The sequence below is a fragment of the Equus caballus genome, chromosome 6 (assembly GCF_041296265.1).
Source record: "Equus caballus isolate H_3958 breed thoroughbred chromosome 6, TB-T2T, whole genome shotgun sequence".
Classification (NCBI taxonomy): domain Eukaryota; kingdom Metazoa; phylum Chordata; class Mammalia; order Perissodactyla; family Equidae; genus Equus; species Equus caballus.
Genome location: NC_091689.1, coordinates 26,470,980 through 26,489,602, shown reverse-complemented (window position 1 = coordinate 26,489,602; position 18,623 = coordinate 26,470,980). Strand labels below are relative to the sequence as shown.

The window sequence follows — 18,623 nt, the reverse complement described above, 5'->3', positions numbered from 1 at the left end:
CGCTGGGAAGGGCACGGAGGGGCTGTGGTGTGGGCTGGGCCCGAGTGGGCAGGTTTGGGGTATGCACATAGGGTGGGGAGCAGGGCATGTGGTGGCCCAAAGCCTGTGGGATCAGGGTGACCTGCAGGGACTGCCCCCTGGCCAGGACCGGGGCTGAGTGACTGTCCGTCTGTCTCTCCCCGCAGCCCCTCCCACCTGGCCAGTGGGGCAGGGGCAGCCCACAGGCAGCCTGGGGTGCCCTGGGGTGGCAGGATGGGGGGCACTCATGAGCAGCTGTGGGGAGCTCGGTCCCCTGTAGGACGGGTCAGTGGGGACAACGAGTGACCTGGCCAGCCCCTGGGATGGTTCTTCAGGGGATGCGTGTGGGGATGGAACGCCCTGACCTGCACCCCGTGGGCCTGGCTCCAGGGGCTCTGCTGCCCTGTCTAAGGAGGGGAGGTGGCCCCCAGACATTTGGGGTAACTGGGTTTTGACTGATGGTGGTATTTACTGCTATTTCTCACACCAAACCAAGGACAGTCTGGACACTGAGGTACCCAGGGACCCATAGGGCTCTGCCAGGGTCTCAGGAGACGTGGGATGGATGGACAGAGGGACAGCAGACTGAGGGAGGGGCGTCTCCCTGTCTCCTGGAGCCCCCAGGGCGTGTCCTCCCAGCCCCCTTACCCGCTCCCGCTGGGCGTCCCGCAGCTTCTGCACAAAGTCTCTCAGCGTGTCCCGCACAGAGGCCACGTCCACCTCTGGGCCGTGGTCTCTGGGTGCAGGCGAGGGCCATGGGAGGGGCGAGCGGGACCTGGTGGGGGAGCTGGCACTGTGCCGCCCAGAGTGACCCTCAGAGCCATCTGAGCCTGCGGGACAGTGACAGCCGAGGGGACATGGTGGGGACTTGGCGACAGACATGCAGGTGCCCTCTCTCCCTTTCTCTCTGCTGTCCCCACCCACAGGGAGCTTATGGGGAGCACAGGGTCCAAGCCCTTCACTATGAGGCCCAGGGACCGATGGGAGGGCCCCAGGAGGGTGGCAGAACTGGGATAGGAGCCCACCGGATGCTGAGGACACTGACCTTTGGTGGGGGAGCCAGGCCGCTCAGGGGAGGTGGAGGGGCTCCGTGCCCCCAACCCCAGGCCGCGGCGGAGCGTGGACCACAGCCGGCCCAGCTGGCTCTCTGCATCCTGCCTGGCGCCCTCGGTGTGGGCCAGCTGCTGCTCCAGGCTGTGGACCCGGCGGCAGGCTTCATCCAGGCGAGTCCGGAGGCTGTCAGCCACACCACCGGCCTGCTGCAGCTGCCCGGTGACGCCGCGGAGCTCAGCCCGCAGGCTCTGCTCGGTGCCCCGGCTCTCGTGGAGGCGCTCCTCCAGCTGCCTCTCCCGGGCCTCCCCTCCTGCCTCTACCTCCGCCAGCTTTCGCTGCAGCCTCAGGACCTGTAGGAGGGACCTGAGGGGCTCAGACAGGCCTCGTCCCAGGCCTGTCCGCCTCTGAAGACCCCGCCCCTGCCTTTCAGCCTCACCCCGTCCTCGGCATATCACAGCTGGGGGGACCTTGGACCTTCCTCCCAGTTCAGGTTTGGCAGTGGGGACACCTGTGCTCAGCGGGGGAAGGACACTCCAGGATCATGGGGCACATCCTGGCAGGCAGCAGAGAGCCCCACTGGCAGCCACATGAAGACCCCAGACAGGCAGGGCCATGGCCCAGGCTGCCCCTCCTATGGCTTGCCAGGGAACCCCCACCCCAGCCAGCCCCAGGCTTGCCTGCCATGGCAGGGCCTGTGGGAGCAAGGCTGGGTCAGCGCCATCCTGAGTCCAGGGGTGGGGAACCACCGAGGGCCTGATCCACACCCCGCCCTAGGCTTCCAAGTAGGTGACCGCAGAAAGACCAAGTATTTCCAGCCCAGCACAAAACACACAAGGGCTGGGGGGGGGGGGGGCAGTGAGCTCTGGGGGGTCATTCTCTTGCCTCCCTTGGCCTGGGCCACCCTTCTCCTTTGTGGCTTCACTCCAGCCCCTTGGAAGCCCCCGCTCCCCATGCTCCCATCCCTTCTCTTGGGGGCTTGGCCTGGGTGCAGAGGGGCCTTCCCTGACCCTCGGCCCCTTAGCAGCAGCCCCTCTCATCATCCCCAATTAGGCCACCCTTCTGCTATTGCACCTGGCCACGGCCCAACGTGTCCCCAGCCCCCAGGACAGCATCCCTACTCACAGAAAGAGCCCTCTCAATGCTTGTGAGTGGACGGGAGTGCACACGGGGACACCGCCACCCCTCAGGGGATGCACAGGCTGGGGAGGAGACAGCCCAGCCCTCAGCTGGAGGCCGAGGAGCCCCCGTCAGAGGGTTACCCCTGGGCTGCCAGGACGGCCTCGTCTGTCTCCCTCCCTGGGTGGCCACAGTATAACCACTCCATTCACAGAGGGAGGTGAGGGGCGGCGAGGTCACACAGGGGTCACGTGGCCATGCAGGTGCACGCATGTTTTCCCTGCATGGCGAGTGCTCGAGGCAGCCACTCTGTGCCTGACTTTGGGTCTGAACCAGGGACCCCATGCAGCCCAAGGCCCGGGGCAGCCTCCTCAGGCTGTGTGTGTGTGGGTCTGAGGCCACCTGGCCACGTGCAGCACAGCCTTGCAGCATACAGAACTGGAGGAGCAGGCCGAGGACAGAACAGAAGGTCTTTCGAGCTGGCGTGGGGGCTGTGGGTGCAGGTGTGGGGGGAGATGGGTGCGTGTGTGTGTGCGTTGGGGGCGTGGGGACACGTGTGCAGGCATTGAGAGAGAGCTCACAGAGAGTGTGTGCATGTGCAAGTGTGTGTGCACATGTCAGGGCCGAGGGGACACACGAGTGCAGGCCTGGGTGTAGGTGTGAACTCAGGGTCCTGAGGATCTTGGAGAATTAGTCATTTCGGGGCCCTCTGCCTCTCCTCAGGCTCAGAGCTCTCTCTGCACCTGGGCGAGACCCCGTCCTTTTCTAAAACACGAGACCCCTGGGAAACGCAGGGAGGGTTACCACGTCAGCCAGGTGAGTTCAGCCAGAGTCCCCTCCCCCTCCACCCTCAGAGAGCAGACAGACCCGCAGAGCGCACGTGGGTGAGAGGGCAGCCTGGGGCAGCTGGACCTCAGTCCCGAGGCTCTCACCGCGCCAGCCGCCTCGGCCGTCCCCTCCAGAGTTCCTTCAGCCTCCTACCTCCTTCTGGGCGGCCTCCCCCTCGGCCACCTGCCTCTGCAGCTCCAGTGCCTCCTGCCGACTCTGCTGCTGCCGCTGAGCATCCTGTGCGACCCGGGCCTGCAGACGGCTCACCTCCTGGCTCCTCCTGCGGTTCTCCGCCTCCAGCGTCTTCACCTGGGAGTCGAGGGCTGCACTGATGGGGTTACCTGGGCCTCTGTGCTGGGAGGGGTCCAGTGGCCACTGGGCCTTTCCTGACCCCTGCCTCCGCTCACATGTCCTGGGGAGGGAGCTTCTCTCCCAGGCAGCTCACTGCCCTTGGGGAGGCTCAGGCTAAATCCAGTTCTGGGTGGGGGGCAGGTGATGCCCCCCCACCAGACCACACGCTCGGAGCTGCCTCCCTGAGCCACTCCACAGACACGCCTGGCGCCTCCTCTCTGGGGCCAGGACACTCTGTAGAGCTTGGAGCCCAGGCAGTGGTGGAGTGCTCCCGGGCTGGGGGGCGGGGCTGCTGATTAGGGAGCGTGGGTGGGGATCGGGGTTGGACTCTGAGGTCAATTTCTGGCTCTCACTTGCAGGGACCCTGGTCTGACCACTTAGCCTTTCTGTGCCTCAGTGTGCTCGTCTGGAATGGAAGGTTCTAGAACCTTCCTCATGGGATGGCTTTCTCATGAGGATCAAACTAGGGAGATGTGTGCAGACTGCCCGGTGCGGAGGGAGTGGGATGAAAGGTGCCTGTTCCCGCAGGAGACGTTTTACTGACCGAGCTGTCTGAAAGAACCTGACAAAAATGGCTCAAATGCTCCCATGTGCCTCCCTTTGCGAGGGGAAGTCTGGCCCCTACCCTGAGTGGGCTTTACACAGAAGGAATTCAGTGTAAGTGGCCCCTGACACGGGAAACTGAGGCAGAGAAAGGAGCACGCACCTGTACACCCTGAGCCCTAAGGTGGCCCACGCTTGGAGGAAGCCCAGGTCACTCGGGGACATGGGAGGTGCCGCGGCTGAGAGCCAGCAGCAGCCACCGGACCCCAGAGAAGAGGCCTCCAGCAGTGTGCAGCCCCGCCATGGAGGCCCCGCATGGAGTCTTCTCGGGGGGCCTGGTGTGCGCGCAGTGGGGCGTGGCCAAGCTGTTCCCTCGGCGCCTGGCTGAATTTCTGACCCTCAGAGTTCATGAGCATCCACATGGTTGTTTTAAGCCATTGACTTCGAGGCTTGTCACCTGTGCCCCCCAGAGCAGACTGAACCAGGAACCCAACCAGGAATCCAACCAGGAACCCAACCAGGAGTCCAAGCAGGCCCTTCTGCTGGTGGCTCCAAGTCTGGGACAGCATGTTCCAAAGGCACAGGCAGAGAGGCCAGGTCTGGGGCTCCTGCTCTGCAGCCCCGTGGGTGCCTTGGGGGGGGCCTGGAGACAGGGGCCAAGGCGGGGGACATGTCTGGGAGGCGCGGGGCTCCGGCACGGCTCCCTCACCTGTCTGCAGAGCTCCTGGAGCTCCCGGCGGGCCTCCCCACGCGCCTGCTCCGCCTCCCGCAGGCTGGCCCGCAGCTCGCCCGCCTGCTTCTGAGCCGCGGCTTGGGCCTCCTCCAGGACCAGCACCTTCTGCTCCTTCTCGTCCTTGGAACGCTTAAAACTGAGCAGAGTGTCACAGACTGGGGCCCAGGGAGCCGCTTGGGGCTCCAGCATCTGCCGTGGTGACGGTCGGGCCGCCCACCTCAGTCTAGGAGGTGGTCCCCATGTCTTGACTCTTCTGAGTCCCAAAGCCCAGCCTCCCTGGGGCTGCCAATGACCTTGGGTCCAAGGGCCCAGCTGGCCTGGCCCCTAGACATGTCTCCAGCCCCTCTCCTGACCCCCCACCCTGCCACACTGCCTCCCTCCAGCCACACTCCCAGAGGCCCGAGGACCAGGGCCAGCCTGGCACCTCTGCTGCCCCCCTGTGAGGGCTGCAGCTCCGGCCTGGTTGTCCCTCCCACAGGGGTCCTCCTAGAGCCCCTGACCAGGCCCCCCTGCTCCCCAGCCCTTGGCCATCTCCTGCTGGCCTCTTGGGGCCTGTCTTCCTGCTGGATGGGACCTCCCTGAGGCCAGGGAGAGGTCTGTCTGTGCCCCAGCCTTCCCCATCATGGGCCAGCACTGTTGACCCTCTGGACGGGCAGGTGGCACGTGGCTCTGCCTGGTGCATCCACCCCACTATTGTCTGGCCCAGCCCAACAGGATATGCCACATCCCACTGGCTTTGCCCCCGGTCCTCACCACGCATGGCCCTGGGTGAGCTGCGGGTCTGGGAGGGCTCCCCAACAGTGGCTCCACAGGGCGGCCGCCATACCTGGCCTTCTCCTGCTCAGCCCTGCGGACGGCAGCCCGCAGCTCGGCGTTGGAGAGCTGCAGCACGTCCTTCTCGCGGGTCTCGTCGCCCAGTGCCTGCCGGGCCTCCAGGGCCTCCCGGCGCAGCCCCTCGCGGCTCTCCTCGCTGCCCTGCAGCTCCTGGCGCAGCGCGGCCAGCCCCTCCTGTGCCTCCTCCAGCTGTGCCCGCAGCCTCTCGGCCTGAGGGAGGAGTGTGTGGCTGTGGGGCCAGCTGGGGCCACAGGCCGGGGGTGGTCAGGGGCCGTGGGTTGGGGGTCAGGGGTCATGGGTCAGATGCTGCTGCTCGAGGGACAGCCCCAGGCAGCATGCAGAATCTGGCTTTGGTCTGGCAGCGCCGGTGTCCCCCTAGGCTTGGGTCCCCAAGTGCTTGAGGGAGAAGCAGATACCTGCCTTTGCCCACCCGTGGTCACCTCCCCTACGACCGCTGAGGTTGCAGGGAAGCTCATGAGGGCCGGTCCCAGAACCCCGGCAGGTGACATCCAGACTCCTCCTGACCCTGAATTTGCCTTGCTCTCCCTCCCTGGACCCTGGCCACCGGTCAGCAGGGCATGTGTGGGGCACGGCTCTGCCCACATGTCTGCAATGTCCCCACCCTGGTCCAGCCGCCACTGCCTGACAGCCCTCCCCACCTGCTACCTCCGGGTACCCAGTCCTCTCCTTCAATAATGGTGTGGCACCCGGGGCCACTGCTGCCCTGGTGTGGGCAGCAGCACCAGTGGTCAGCCTCCTGACCCTGCACCGTCATGGGCACAGCCACTCCTGCAGCGCCCTCTCCCTGTCGGGACGGGAGGCAGTGGGGAGGGAGGGTCTCTGGGCGTCTGCACCCTCAGAGTCCTCCAGCAGCGCTGGGGCCCTCTCGGGCCAGGCTGTCCAGCTGCTCGGGCAGGAAGTTCTCGCTGTCACAGGAGCGCTCCGTGAGGCACTCCACGGAAGTGTGGGCCCCCCCAAACCCGAGGGGGGCACTCAGCAGAGGCCTAAGGTGGGAAGGCTCTGGAGCCAGTGAGAACCGCACGCTGCAAGCCCACCCTGGCCTCCGGCCGCTCCAGACCTGTGTGGAGAGCTTCAGGGGTGAGTCCTCGGCCCTGCCAGACCAGCTCCGGCCCAGAGCGGGACACCCACCATGCTGGAACCAGGACCCGTGTCCTCCCAGGCACCAGGGCCCTCCTCACCTCCGGGGGCTTCCAGGCAGGCCTGCTGGCTCTCTGGTTTTGCGAGGCACAAAAGCTGAGCCTGCGCGAAGTATGGGAGGGGGTCAGGGGTCCTATTTGCCCTGGGACACAAGATGCCTCAAGGCCTCAGGGCTCAGCCCCTGGTGGGAGGATCCGGAGGAGGGTGCAGACCTGGGGAACGGGCAGCCCACCCTCAGCACCCAGGCTCTGGGGTGGAGCGCGCCAGGTGTCAGCCAGGACCCCTGGTCTCCTGCCTCCCAGGCCGGCGCACTGGCCCTGACCAGGCCACTCTGGAGAAGGCTCCATTCCAGCTCGCGTGTCCCTGAGGAGGTGGAAGAAGCCAGCAGGGCCATGCCCAGAGAGGGGAAGCCACAAAAACTCTGAGCAATGTCAAGGCGCTGGTTTGCCAAAAGCAAACCCCACTTTGCTGGCTGTTTCAATGGGACATCGTCCAGATCCCTGGCCGGCCTGGCTCCTGCGTCCACCCGCTGTTATTGTTGTTCTGTTTTTGGGAAGGGCCCGAGCCCCCTCCACTCCCCTCCCCACCCCCCACATGTGGAGCCACAGCCGTCCCGAGCATTTTCCGCCAAGCTCAGCAGAAATCCGCCCAGAAGGTCGAGGACCAGCGAAGGGGCCGATCCATCACAGAAGAACTGTTTTCATTTCCCAGGGCAGGGGAGATGAAAACAAGCAAAACAAACGTGGGGGAGGGCCCCCCTCCCGCACCTCCCTATGCCTCATGAGAACAACCATCCCTTTTACAGGAATTTTACAGCCAAATCGCTTAATGTGATTATAATAATTATTTCTTTACTAGAAATTGTATAAACAGCCTCTTTTGAAATCTCCTGCAGGGAGGCGGCTGAGGGCCCTGAAGAGAGGAGGCAGCAGGAGGGGAAGGGGGAGGTGTGGCTGTGGGGCCCTGGCCTGCACGTGTACGTGTTCAAGCGTGTGCATGCACGTGTGAGTGTACACATGTGTACACTTGGTGTGCGTATGAACACATGTGAGCGTGTGGTGTGTGCACCTGCACGTGTGCTTGTGCAGACATGTGGGCACACGTGTCCGTTCACATGTACGTATGATGCATGTGCGTGCATGTATGCATGGAGTTGCATGTGCTGCTTCTTGCACGTTTGTGTGCACTTTACGGTGTCCATATGTGTTTACGTGTGTGAATGTTGTGTCCACACGTGAGTGCCTGGGGTGTGCATGTGTGTACGTGCATGTGTGCACTGTCACTTTGGGTGCATATGTGTTTGTATGGGTGTGTGTGGTCTCCATGTGCCCAGGGGGTGTATGTGTGCATGTGAGCGTGTGCATGTGTGTGAACCATGCATGCACACACATGTGGACCTCAGGCAGGGCTGTGAGAGGCCTGGACGTTCCTCCCGTTTGAAGGCTGTGAACACGTTATGGTATCCATGGCGACCCTGGGCCAGCCTGGCGCCTGGGAGGGTTCTTCTGTGGCGCTTCTCTCTGTGATTGCTCCTCTTGCCCCCCTCAGCCTCCCCATCCCCCCCCACTCTCTTTCTGGGGGCCCCTTCTTCTTTCTGGGGCCCCCTCTCTTTTGTGGGGGCCCCTCTTCAAGACCTGAACTTCTCGCGAAGCCGGTGCTTTTTTCCTTCACCCTGCCAGAACAAATGCGCCCCCCAGTCTCCCCAGCTCCTCCCCCTACTGCCCCCAGTTTTAAAATCTCATTTTGCTTCCCCGTGTGGTCGCTGACCGGGCCTGACTTTGAAATCTGTTGAAAGGAGACCTTTCTCTTTGGGGGCCAAAGTAAACAGCCTGTCATGTTAAATCACGCTCCCTTCCTCTCTGGGGCCCATTCTCGGCCTGCCCCTCGGGGGTGCCGGGGAGGGCCGAGCCCCCTCTCACTCGGCCGCTGCCTCGGAGGCCTGGTGCATGAGCGCCGGGTCAGCGCCCGCCTGCCAGCCTTGGCACACGGCCCAGGGAATGCACGAGGCTGCCTTGTCCCCGTGGGCCCCACCTGGGCGCCAGCTTACCCTCCCCCCAACCCAAACCCCCAAGATCTCCTGCCCTCCCCCCTCCCAGGCATCCAAGTCCTGTCAAATCGACCTCAGAAACACCTCCCCAGTCTGCCTGCCTGCTGAGCCCTGGCCCGCCCTAGCTGGGGCCTCTCCTGCTTGCCCTGCCCCAGACTGTCCCCCACCCCAGGACACCATCACGTGGCTCCTGGGGGCCCCTGTGTCAACCTTGGGGCCTCGGCCAGGCCCATGCATGGCTACCCCTGAAAGCCCCGTTCAACCCCTGCACTGCTCCTCCTGCCCCTCGACCCTAGACCCCTCCAGGTGGCCTCACCCACCCCAGTGCCCTGTCCCACGGAGTCCATGCCTCCTGCTGTGTGCTGGCAGAGCACCCCCTCGCCTAGGGTCTTCTCACGGCTTGTAGGATGGAGGGGTCTCTGGGCTGAGAGTCCAGCTTCCCCCTCTGCACCCCCCAGGTCACCCCTGGCTCTCAGGAAGGCCTTCTCTCCCCTCTCTCCTGGCACCAGCCCCCGGCACTGCCCCTCACCTCTCTCCCTGCGTTGCTTCGCTCTGCCGCCATCTCCCGGAGACTCTTGCTCAGAGCCGCAGCCTCTGTTTGATGGGCCGAGATGGCGTCCTCAAACTGGGCCTGCAGGGCCTTCAGCTCTGCAGTCGTGGCACTGATGGTGGCCTGTGGAGAGCAGTAAGCTGGCCACGGCATCAAGGGGCCGCCCAAGGCACAGGCAGCTGGCAGTGTGCTCAGGCCCACACCAGCAGCCACTTGCTGTCCTGGGACCAATGGGCTGCTTGCTCAGGCCGCATAAGATGGGCAGGGGCCAGAGCCAGGCCTAGGGGCTCCAGGCCAGGGTCCCCATGCTGTGCTCATCACTGCCAACACCACCCATGCCAGGTCCTGAGGGCACACAGTGGCAAAGGGTAGGGGCAGAGGCCCCAGAGGGGAGCACCCCCCATGGGTAAGGGCTGACCCTGTGCCCCTGAGCCTCTTCTCTGACCCCCAGGCTGCCAGGCCAGGGCAGGCTGAAGAGCAGGGGCCTGGGCGGAGGACTCAAGCACTGACCTTTCCTGCCTAAAACACTGCTGTCGTCCACTCTGCTGAGTGGTAAGGGCCGAGAGTGGCCATCTGGCAAACGAGAAAAGGTCCTGTTTGCAAATGACTCTGGATTTGGGACTCCTTCAGCCTAGCAGTGGGGCCAGTTTTCTCGCCTATGTGCTTGGGGCTGAGCCTCTGCCCTCGCGGGCTTGCTGGGCACAGGAGGAGCACCCCAGGTCCTGTGGCCCCATGGCCTGCGGCATCCGCTGTGGTCAGGGCAAGGAGGTTCGCCCTTCCCAGAAGAGGTGCCTCTGGTCCCCCTCTTTGCGGGCCTGCCCATCAATGTAGGGAGAGAAAGGCCTGACCCAGCTCAGGAGATGTGGCAGTGGCCAGGGAAGGGGACAGCTGGGTCCAAGGATTGGCCCTGTCTGCCTAGTCCAGGAGACCACGGGAACCTCTCGGTCAGCCTGGCCCTTGGTATCCCGAACTTTGGAACAGGCAGGTGGGATTAGGGGATGCCCATGGTCCCCGCCGGCTCTAAACGTGTGAGTACCCACGTAAGGAAATGCCTAGGACGGCGCCACGGGGTTCTGCCCTCACCCCTCGGGCAGGGCCGTCCCCGCGGGAACCATGCGGCCACGCTCTGGCAGCTTAGACATCCATTCGGGACTTGGCCGCCCCAAATCTTCTTTCCTGTGGCCACAGAGCCCAAGACCCTCCTCCACCACTAACGGACAGGAGCTTGGAGGAGGTGAGGGTCCTCCGGACCCCAGGCTCGGTGCAGCGTTCTTGCAGTGCCTCGTTGTCCATGAACGAGGACGACACCTGACCCAGCCTGACCTCTGCCAGGACCCTCCCCCTCCCCCCATCCCAGCCCCTGGGTGGTCTAGGCCCTGGGGTGGCGGTTTCCTCAGTGGGTGGAGGATAGAGCTGGTTTTGTGCCCAGGGAGGCATGGGTGCCCAGGGAGGCATGGGTGCCCATGTCTCCGGGAGACCCCCTACTCCCACCCACTGGGATTCTGCAGGCTGCTGTCCAAGGGCCCTGCTGGGCTGCGGCTCCATCAGGCTGTGCCTCCTGCTCTTGGTGAAGGAACCTTGAGGTCCCTCCTTGTCCCCAGCCCCTGATGTCTCCACTGACAGGCATCACCTTGGACTGCCAGGTCATGGCTGTGCCCCAGGACAGCCCCAGTGCAGCGGTGGGTGCCCAGTGCAGCTGGTTGATCGATACACCCCTGCAAGGATGGTGGGCGACAGGGCACAGGCCTGGAGTCCCAGAGACAGCAGTGACTCAGCCCGGAGGGCCTCTCCACCCACCGGGGGGCTTCTGATGTCATCCCACAACTGGTGTTCCTTGGCTGGCATTTCTCCCCTCCCTCCCCTCTCAGTGGGTTTTAATTTCCATTTTCCAAGCCGAGGTGGCAAATGAACCCTTAATGTGCTCCCTGAAGAGCCCTGCTGGCTGGCAGGCCATCCCCAGTGCAGGGGGAGACTCAGCCAGCGGGAGGGAAGGCTCCCAGGGAGGCCCCCCTGAGAGCAGGGATGTCAGCTCCCAGGGTCTGGGGTGGGGTGGGAGGTGGGGTCTTTCTGGTCCCCTGCTGACAGGGTGGGGCCAAGGGAGCAGCTAAGCAGGGATCTGGAGGAGAGAGGGCACAATGCCACGGGGCCCTCCACACCCCTCCCGGCTGTGCCGCTGGACGGGCTATCGGGCCTTGGGAGTGGGGCTCCAAGGAGCGAGGCTCTTGGGCAAGACTTCCCTGGGTGCCAGCAGCTCCTCCAGGCTGCTCTGCTCAGAGGGACGGGGGATCTGGCTGCCACGTCAGGCAGGAAGGGGCAAGAAGCACCCTGGCAGCCGGCTCCTGATTGCAACACTCTTTTCCACGGCCCAGAGCTCCCTCCCGGGGCCCAGCAGGTCAGAGGGATCCGCCGCCTCCCCGAGGCCCTGCTGTCTCGGCATCCCCGCCCCCAGCCAAGAGGCCTTCTCCTCCCTCCTGCCGCCCTGCTCGGCCCCCTGCAGTCAGCAAGAACTGTTCCCGATTGCGAGGGGTCATGGAAGGAAGCCCTGGGCCTGGCACGGCAGTCCCTGCACTCATTCACTGAGTCATTCATTCAACACCAGCGGAGCCGCTAACCCTGTGCCCTGGGGGCTGGGGACACACCAGGGACCAGGGTGGAAAAGGGCCTCCGGGATTAAAATGAAGGTGCAGCACTGTCAGGGAAGGTGAAGACGGCTAGAAGGATGAAGGCAGTGGGCAGAGAGGACCACGTGCTGGCCCAGCTGAATGGCTGTGGCTGGACGGGGTGGAGCACAGGCCAGAGCCCTGGGGAGGGGGGTTGCAGGGTTCTGCCCACCCTTGACCACGCTCCCTGCAGGGTGGGGAGCCGTGCCCCTACGCCACCCCCACTGTGACTCGAGGCTGTTCTCTCCCTGCCCAGGGCACACACCCAGCCTGTCTCCACTCACCGCCAGCCCCACCGGGCAGCCGTTCTGACCCCTCCTCCAGCTCCCTGAGCTCTCCATCTGTGCCCTGCCACCTTGATCTGGTCACCTCCTCCTGGGAGCAGGGCCCTTGTCTCCACGTCACCCACACAGGGCTGGGCATCACTTCGTAAGTGGGTCAAGGCCACTCTGCCAGTGACAGGAGTGGGTGCCCAGCCTCCAGGGTCACCCCTCCGCTCCCCAGAGTCCAAGTTGCTGCTGCTGCCCTGCCCCCCATGCATGGCTCCTGGTGAGGAGTCAGGGGCCCCAGGTGACCGCAGCTGGCTGCCCCAAGCACTCTCTGTGCATAAGTGGGCCTCTGCCTGCTGGCCGAGGGCAGGCAGCTGCCTGCTGCGGTCCCCTCCCACCCTGCTCGGGATTCTCTGTGGGTGTCCTTCCCCGTCCGGGTTTGCTGTGGGTAAAATGCCGGCTTCCCCCATTTGCTTTCTCCTTTGGAAGGGAACTCTCCAGAGAGCCAGCCCCAGGGGGCATCGTGCACATTTTTCTGCAGTTATCCTTTATCATGAGCTGCTCAAGGGCACAGACAGGTGAGGCGGGGGCTGGCGGGGCTGGGGGCACAGGCTGAGTTCTGCACCTTGGGCTGCAGGCTCATGTGCAGCCCCAGGCCCTCCCCTCTCTGGCCTTTGCTCTACCCGAGGGTGAGTGAGAACTGGGCCTATAGAGTGCCCACGCCTGTGGCCTGCCATGGTGGGCAGGACTGGCCCCTGCAGCACTCTGCCACCCCCAGCTGTGGTTCACTTGGCTTTCCCTTCCTATCGAGACAGTGTCCCCTCCCAGTGGGGGGCCCGGAGGTTCCTAGGGGAAACTGAGGCTCAGGGGGGCGAGGACGGAGGGGGATGGTCCCTGAGACGAGGCAGGAAGGGGTGCCTCTGGGGGTCAGCCAGTGCCTGCTGGGCAGTGCAGGCAGCCAGGCTGGGTGCCCAGTCCCTGGTCTAGCGGTGCACGGGGCTCACCTCGGCTTGCTCCTCCCGGCTCTGGGCCTCCTGCTGCAGCCGCTCCAGCTCCCATGTGGCCCTGGAGAGCTCCTCCCGCAGCAGGCTCCTCTCTGCTTCTTTCAGAGACAGGGCCTGGGCGTGACAGGGGTGGGGTGCTTGTGAGAGGGTTAGGGGACTCTTTTAGGAGAGGCTGCCACATGATGCTGGGTGCTAGAGCCCCTGCTTGGAGGCAGCGTATTCCCAGCTCCACATCCCTACTCTGGGGATGCAGCCCAGGGCCCGAGCGGGGGCAGGGGGCCCTTTCACCCTCATCCAACATGGTCCAGCCTCCGAGCCTGAGCTCAGGCAGTTCCCCTACCTGAGGCCCTGCCTTTCCCCTGCCCCATCCCCTACCCATCCAACACCAGCTCTCTCAGTGCAGAGCACAGACCACCTACTCCCTCCCCGGAGCCCCTCATCCCTCCAGGCAACGCTTCCTCCAGAGCTCAGAGCAGGAACCACCAATGGTCCTTAACTTCCAAAACAGCCCACGTCCCTAAGGGTGAGGGTGCACTTGAGCGCCCAGAGAGCCTGCGTTTCGCCCACCAGCCCCCAGAGGGGAGCGAATGCTGCTCTGTGGGCTGGGCTGTGGAAGGGGGAAGGAATTTGGCCATGTCTATCAAAGTCACAAATGCATATTCTCTGTACGCCCAGGCCCATTGGCAAAGGCAGCCCGGAGACATGCGCGCACGTGTGCGGGATGCCCTACACCTGGGTCATCAGTTGTGGTTTATAACTTTAGTTAGAACAGCAACAAGACTAGAAACAACCCAGATGTCCACCGATGGGAGGCCAACAAGACCAATGATGATCTGTGCCCCCATTAGGACATTACGCAGTTGTGAAAAAGAATAACCAAGCTCTAAATACACAGATGTGGAAAGACCTCCAAGATACACTGATCCCGAGAAAAGAAAGGCCTAGAGCATCATGTGGACTTTCCACACTCTGTTATAAAGATGGAGGTGTGTTTGTTACTCATGGGCCCATGGGACCAAACCTGAGCTTGTGCTAACGAAGCCACTGTGCCAGCCATGCTGGAAAGATCAACCACGTGTTCAGAGCACTGGGGCTGTGCGTCACGGAGATCGGTCTCTGGAGTGGGGGACTGAGTTCTGCCACATGGCCAGTGATTCCATCAATCATGCCCACATGAGGAAACCCCAATCAGAACCCCGGAGCTTCCCAGTTATGGACACACTGATGAGCTGGGAGGGTGACACACCCTGGTACCATGGGGAGGGATCTCACCCCATGTGTCTCTTTTGCTGGTCCTGATTTGTGTCCTTTGTAATAAAACTGTGATTGTAAGCATAGCACTTTCTGAGTTCTGTGAGTCATTCTAGCAGACGGTTGAAGCTGAGGCGCTGTGAAGGTCTGGCAGGACACTGAGCCATCTCCAGACGTTCCGCGAATACCTTTCCCCTCTCTACCCGACAAGCGCCTGCTCCTTCTTCAAGGCCTCACCCCCCAAATGCTGCCAAGAAAAGCCTTTGCTTCCTCCCCGTCCATGAACAGTGAGGAGGCAGAAGAGGGGAGCAGCTCAGAGCAGGTGCACCATGCAACCCTGGGTGAGGCGCCCCCCACCTGTGAGCCTTAGTTTTCTCTCCAGTAAAATGGGGAAATGCAGAGTCTGACAACAAGCCTTAGTTACTGTAATTACTATAATTACTGTAAAAAATAATCCTGCCACTGTAATCCCTCCCCTGCAATTGCAACTTGTACAGTAGTCCCCCCTTATCTGTGGTTTTGCTTTTCATGGTTTCAGTTACCCGTGGTCAACCAAGGTCTGAAAATATTAAGTGGAAAATTCCAGATAAACAATTCATAAGTTTTAAATCGCATGCTGTTCTGAGCAGTGTGACAAAATCTCGAACCATCACGTTCCATCCTGCCTGGGATGTGAAACAACCCTCTGTCCAGCAGATCCACACTGTTCGTGCTACCCACCTGTTGTCACTTTGTAGCGGTCTCGGTTACCAGATCGACTGCTGCGGTATCACAGTGCCTGTGTTCAAGTCACCCTCATTTTACTTAATAATGACCCCAAAGCCAACTATATTAGTAGTTATTGTTATTAATCTCTTACTGTGCCTAATTTATAAATTAAACTTTATCACAGGTATGTATGTATAGGGAAAAACACAGCATACGTAGGGTTCAGTACTATCCACGGTTTCAGGCATCCACTGGGGGTCTTGGAAAGTATCCCCATGGATAAGGGAGGACTACTGTGCCAAGTGTACCTATCAGACTGTGAGACAACAAACAGGAATGTGTTCACTTGTCTGTTCCCCTCACTCAGCAGTGAGTGTTTCAGGGTGACACTGTATATTGGAAGAGCCTGGACTCGGAGGGTAGTTCTTACACGCCCAATGTCTAGATCCCAACAGCCTGTGGGCTGGAAGGATGGTCAGGTGGTTGGCTGATGGTTGGATACATTGATGAACGACTGGCTGGCTAATCAGGTGGATGGATAGATAGACACGTGAATGGATGGTGGATCTGGATGGACAGCTGAGTGGTAGACAGATAGAAGGATGTTTGAGTAAATGGATGGATGGATGATTGAGTGAATTATTGGATAGATGGATGGTCAGATGACTGGATGGATAGTCATATGGATGGATGGTTGGGTGCATGGATAGTTGGATGGATGTTTAAGCAAATTGATGGAAAGGTGTATGGTCAGGTGGGTGAATGGACAACTGGGTATGTGGACAGATGGCCATGTAGGTGAGTGGACAGCTCGGTGTGTGGATAGGATGGATATTCAAGCGAATGGATGGATGATGGACAAGTGAATGGAGAGACAGTCAAGTGCATGGACAGATGGATGGGTAGACAAATGAATGGGCAATGGATAGATGGGTGGACAGGTGGATGAACAGATGAATAGATAGATGGATGGATAGATGGATGAATGGGCAGATGGATGGATGGTTGAATTGGTGAGTGAATTGATGGATGGATGGATAGATGGATGATGGATGGGTGGATGGATGGATAGATGAATGATGGATGGGTGGATGGATGGATAGATGCATGGATAGATGGATGATGGATGGGTGGATAGACAGATGGATGTATGGATGGAAGGATGGATGGATGGGTGGGTGGATGGTTGGATTGGTGGATGGATGGATGGGTAGGTGGGTGGATGTCTGTCCACCAGGTCTGCAGTGGAAGACCAAAGCTGCAACAGCAGTGACCTTGAAGGGCTACCCCCACACAGACCTCTTGCTGGGTCGGAGAAGGCACGGTGAGGTGGATGTGAGCACTCTCCACTGCCTCACAGTCCCTCCATCACCTGTTGCATCTCATGCTCCAGTTGGAGGAGGCTCTCATCTCGCTCGTGCTTCAGGCTCTGAATTTCCTCCTTCAGAACCTCCCTCTTGGCTGCACTTTTCGCCAACAGCTCCTTCTCCTGTTCCAACCGGCGTGCTGCCACCTCCTTCTCCTCTGTCAGAGACAGACTCAGGGTCTCCTGGGCCAAGCCAAAGGGACAGGCTGTGAAGACTGCACAGGCCAGGACACGTGAGACCAGCAGGTGCCCCTGGTCCTGAGTGAGACCTAGTTCACGAGATGCCAGGGCAGGGCAGGTCCCCAGGAATTGTCCAGTCCAACCAGCTGCACACCCCTTGTCTTATACACAGTGACACTGAAGCAAGAGCTGTAAAGGGGCTCTCTGGGCCTCAGCACCCACCACCCCCCCTTTATCTGACAGTTCATAAACCTTTCCTGAGCCTCCACAGTACACCAAGCACCACTGACATGCAAGGTGTGTAAAGACATGTTAACCAAGGCCTGCAGGAGCCTGTGACCCGGGGACGGCTCGGGTGGGTGATGAAGCTCCCTCCAGGTACAGGTCCCAGACTGCAGCCAGGTCTGCTGACATCCAGGGCTGGCCGCTCCGGTGAGGGAGGGGACCCACCCTGCATACCTGCTCCAGGCCCCATGGCCACGGACTGCCCACTTGAACTATGAAAAGTCCTCCTCTGGCCCCACCTCAGGGTGCTCGGGGCACCTACATCTCCTGGCTGGTCTCCTAGGTCGCCTCCCTCAAGTGTCTGCCGTTCTTTGGGACACACAGACTCCTAGGAAGCAACAGGGAAGCTGACCTTCTCCCTCTGGAGCCGTGCCAGGTCTTCACGGTGGGCCAGCGCCTGGCTCTCCAGGGCCAGCTGCATATCCCGCTCCTGCTGTGCCACTTGCCGCTGGAGCCGTCCCACGTCCCACTGCAGCTTTGTCTCCTGGACCTCCCAGGTGCTTTTTAGTTGCTCCATTTCCACTGTGAAGTGACAGGTACATCAGGGGCTGGCCACAGCGCCGCCACATCATGGAACCCCCTGTGGTCCTTGCAAGCTCCCTGTGGAGTAACAGCCACCTGCTCTCAGGAGGCTGCCCGAGCCAGCAGAGACAGAGGACTCTGCAGCCCACTGTAGTGTGTGTGTCCCCAGCCCTCATCCCACACCAGCTGTGGCCAGGCCCAGGGTTGGGCAGCCCACACGTGGTGGGTGGGCTGAGCAGGCATGGGAACATGGGATGGGGCAGGGGGCCGCTACACTGACCCTGTGGCCACAGGCCAGTTCTGAGCCTGAGCCTTGGGCAGAGCTGGAGGCAGCCTGGGCAGGTGCCCACCGTTCATGGACAGTGGTGGCATGACCCACTCAGCCACAAGCACTCTCGGCCCATGTCTGTGCCCCTTTAAGAGGCCAGGGAGTAAGTGGGAGCAGCACATCTGGGGCCTGAGCTCCACTGAGCGGCCCTTCCCTTCCGGGGCCGATGCAGGGAGAAAGGAGTACCTTGCAGGGCCTGCCGAGCCAGCCGTGCACTCTGGGCCTCTCCCTCCAGCTGCTCCTGCTGTGCCTGCAGCTGCATCGCCAGCTGTTGGGCCTCCAAGAGGCTGCTCTCCAGGGAGTCCCGCTCAGCCCTGCAGAGAACCATCAGACAATGGGCGCGTCACCCAGGCGACTCTGCTGATGGGGGATGGTGCAGAGTCCGTTTGCCAGGTGATGGAGCAGCACCCACCAAGGCCAGGCTGGCAAGTCAGGAGATAAACGAGGACATCTCATTCATTTTAAATCTCTAAAAGCAAATTGGACCCTACACACACAAAAAATGCTTTAGGTGGATTCAAAAGCTAAATGCAAAAACAAGACCAAACAAACAAACAACAACCAAACAACTCAGAACTTTAAAAATGGTAGGAAAAAATACAGAAGGGTATTTTATAATTTTCTTAAGCAAGACACAAAAGCCAGAAAACAAAAATAAAGGGGCCAACAGATCTGAATACATTTAAAAAGAGGGAGGGGGAGCTTTTGGGCAGAAAAGATTCCACAAACCAACTTAAAAGAGGAACAGACTTGAAGAATAAAATCTTCACTAAATATACAAAGGGTTAATATCCATCATATACAAAGAGCTCCTACCAA

At 61.3% G+C, this 18,623-nt stretch overlaps 1 protein-coding gene across 1 annotated transcript in view; it reads right to left on the bottom strand.

The window, feature by feature from the left end:
• CROCC2 (ciliary rootlet coiled-coil, rootletin family member 2) overlaps positions 1-18,623 on the bottom strand; it is a 76,002-nt gene that overhangs the window by 19,488 nt on the left and 37,891 nt on the right. Inside the window, exons 17-26 of the mRNA XM_023642774.2 lie at positions 17,991-18,118; positions 17,307-17,476; positions 16,496-16,672; positions 13,165-13,278; positions 9,211-9,354; positions 5,469-5,686; positions 4,619-4,778; positions 3,169-3,324; positions 1,064-1,421; positions 667-848 (exon numbers count right to left, since the gene is read on the bottom strand). Coding sequence (XP_023498542.2) covers positions 667-848; positions 1,064-1,421; positions 3,169-3,324; positions 4,619-4,778; positions 5,469-5,686; positions 9,211-9,354; positions 13,165-13,278; positions 16,496-16,672; positions 17,307-17,476; positions 17,991-18,118 — 1,807 coding nt within the window. The remainder of the gene's footprint in view (positions 1-666; positions 849-1,063; positions 1,422-3,168; positions 3,325-4,618; positions 4,779-5,468; positions 5,687-9,210; positions 9,355-13,164; positions 13,279-16,495; positions 16,673-17,306; positions 17,477-17,990; positions 18,119-18,623) is intronic.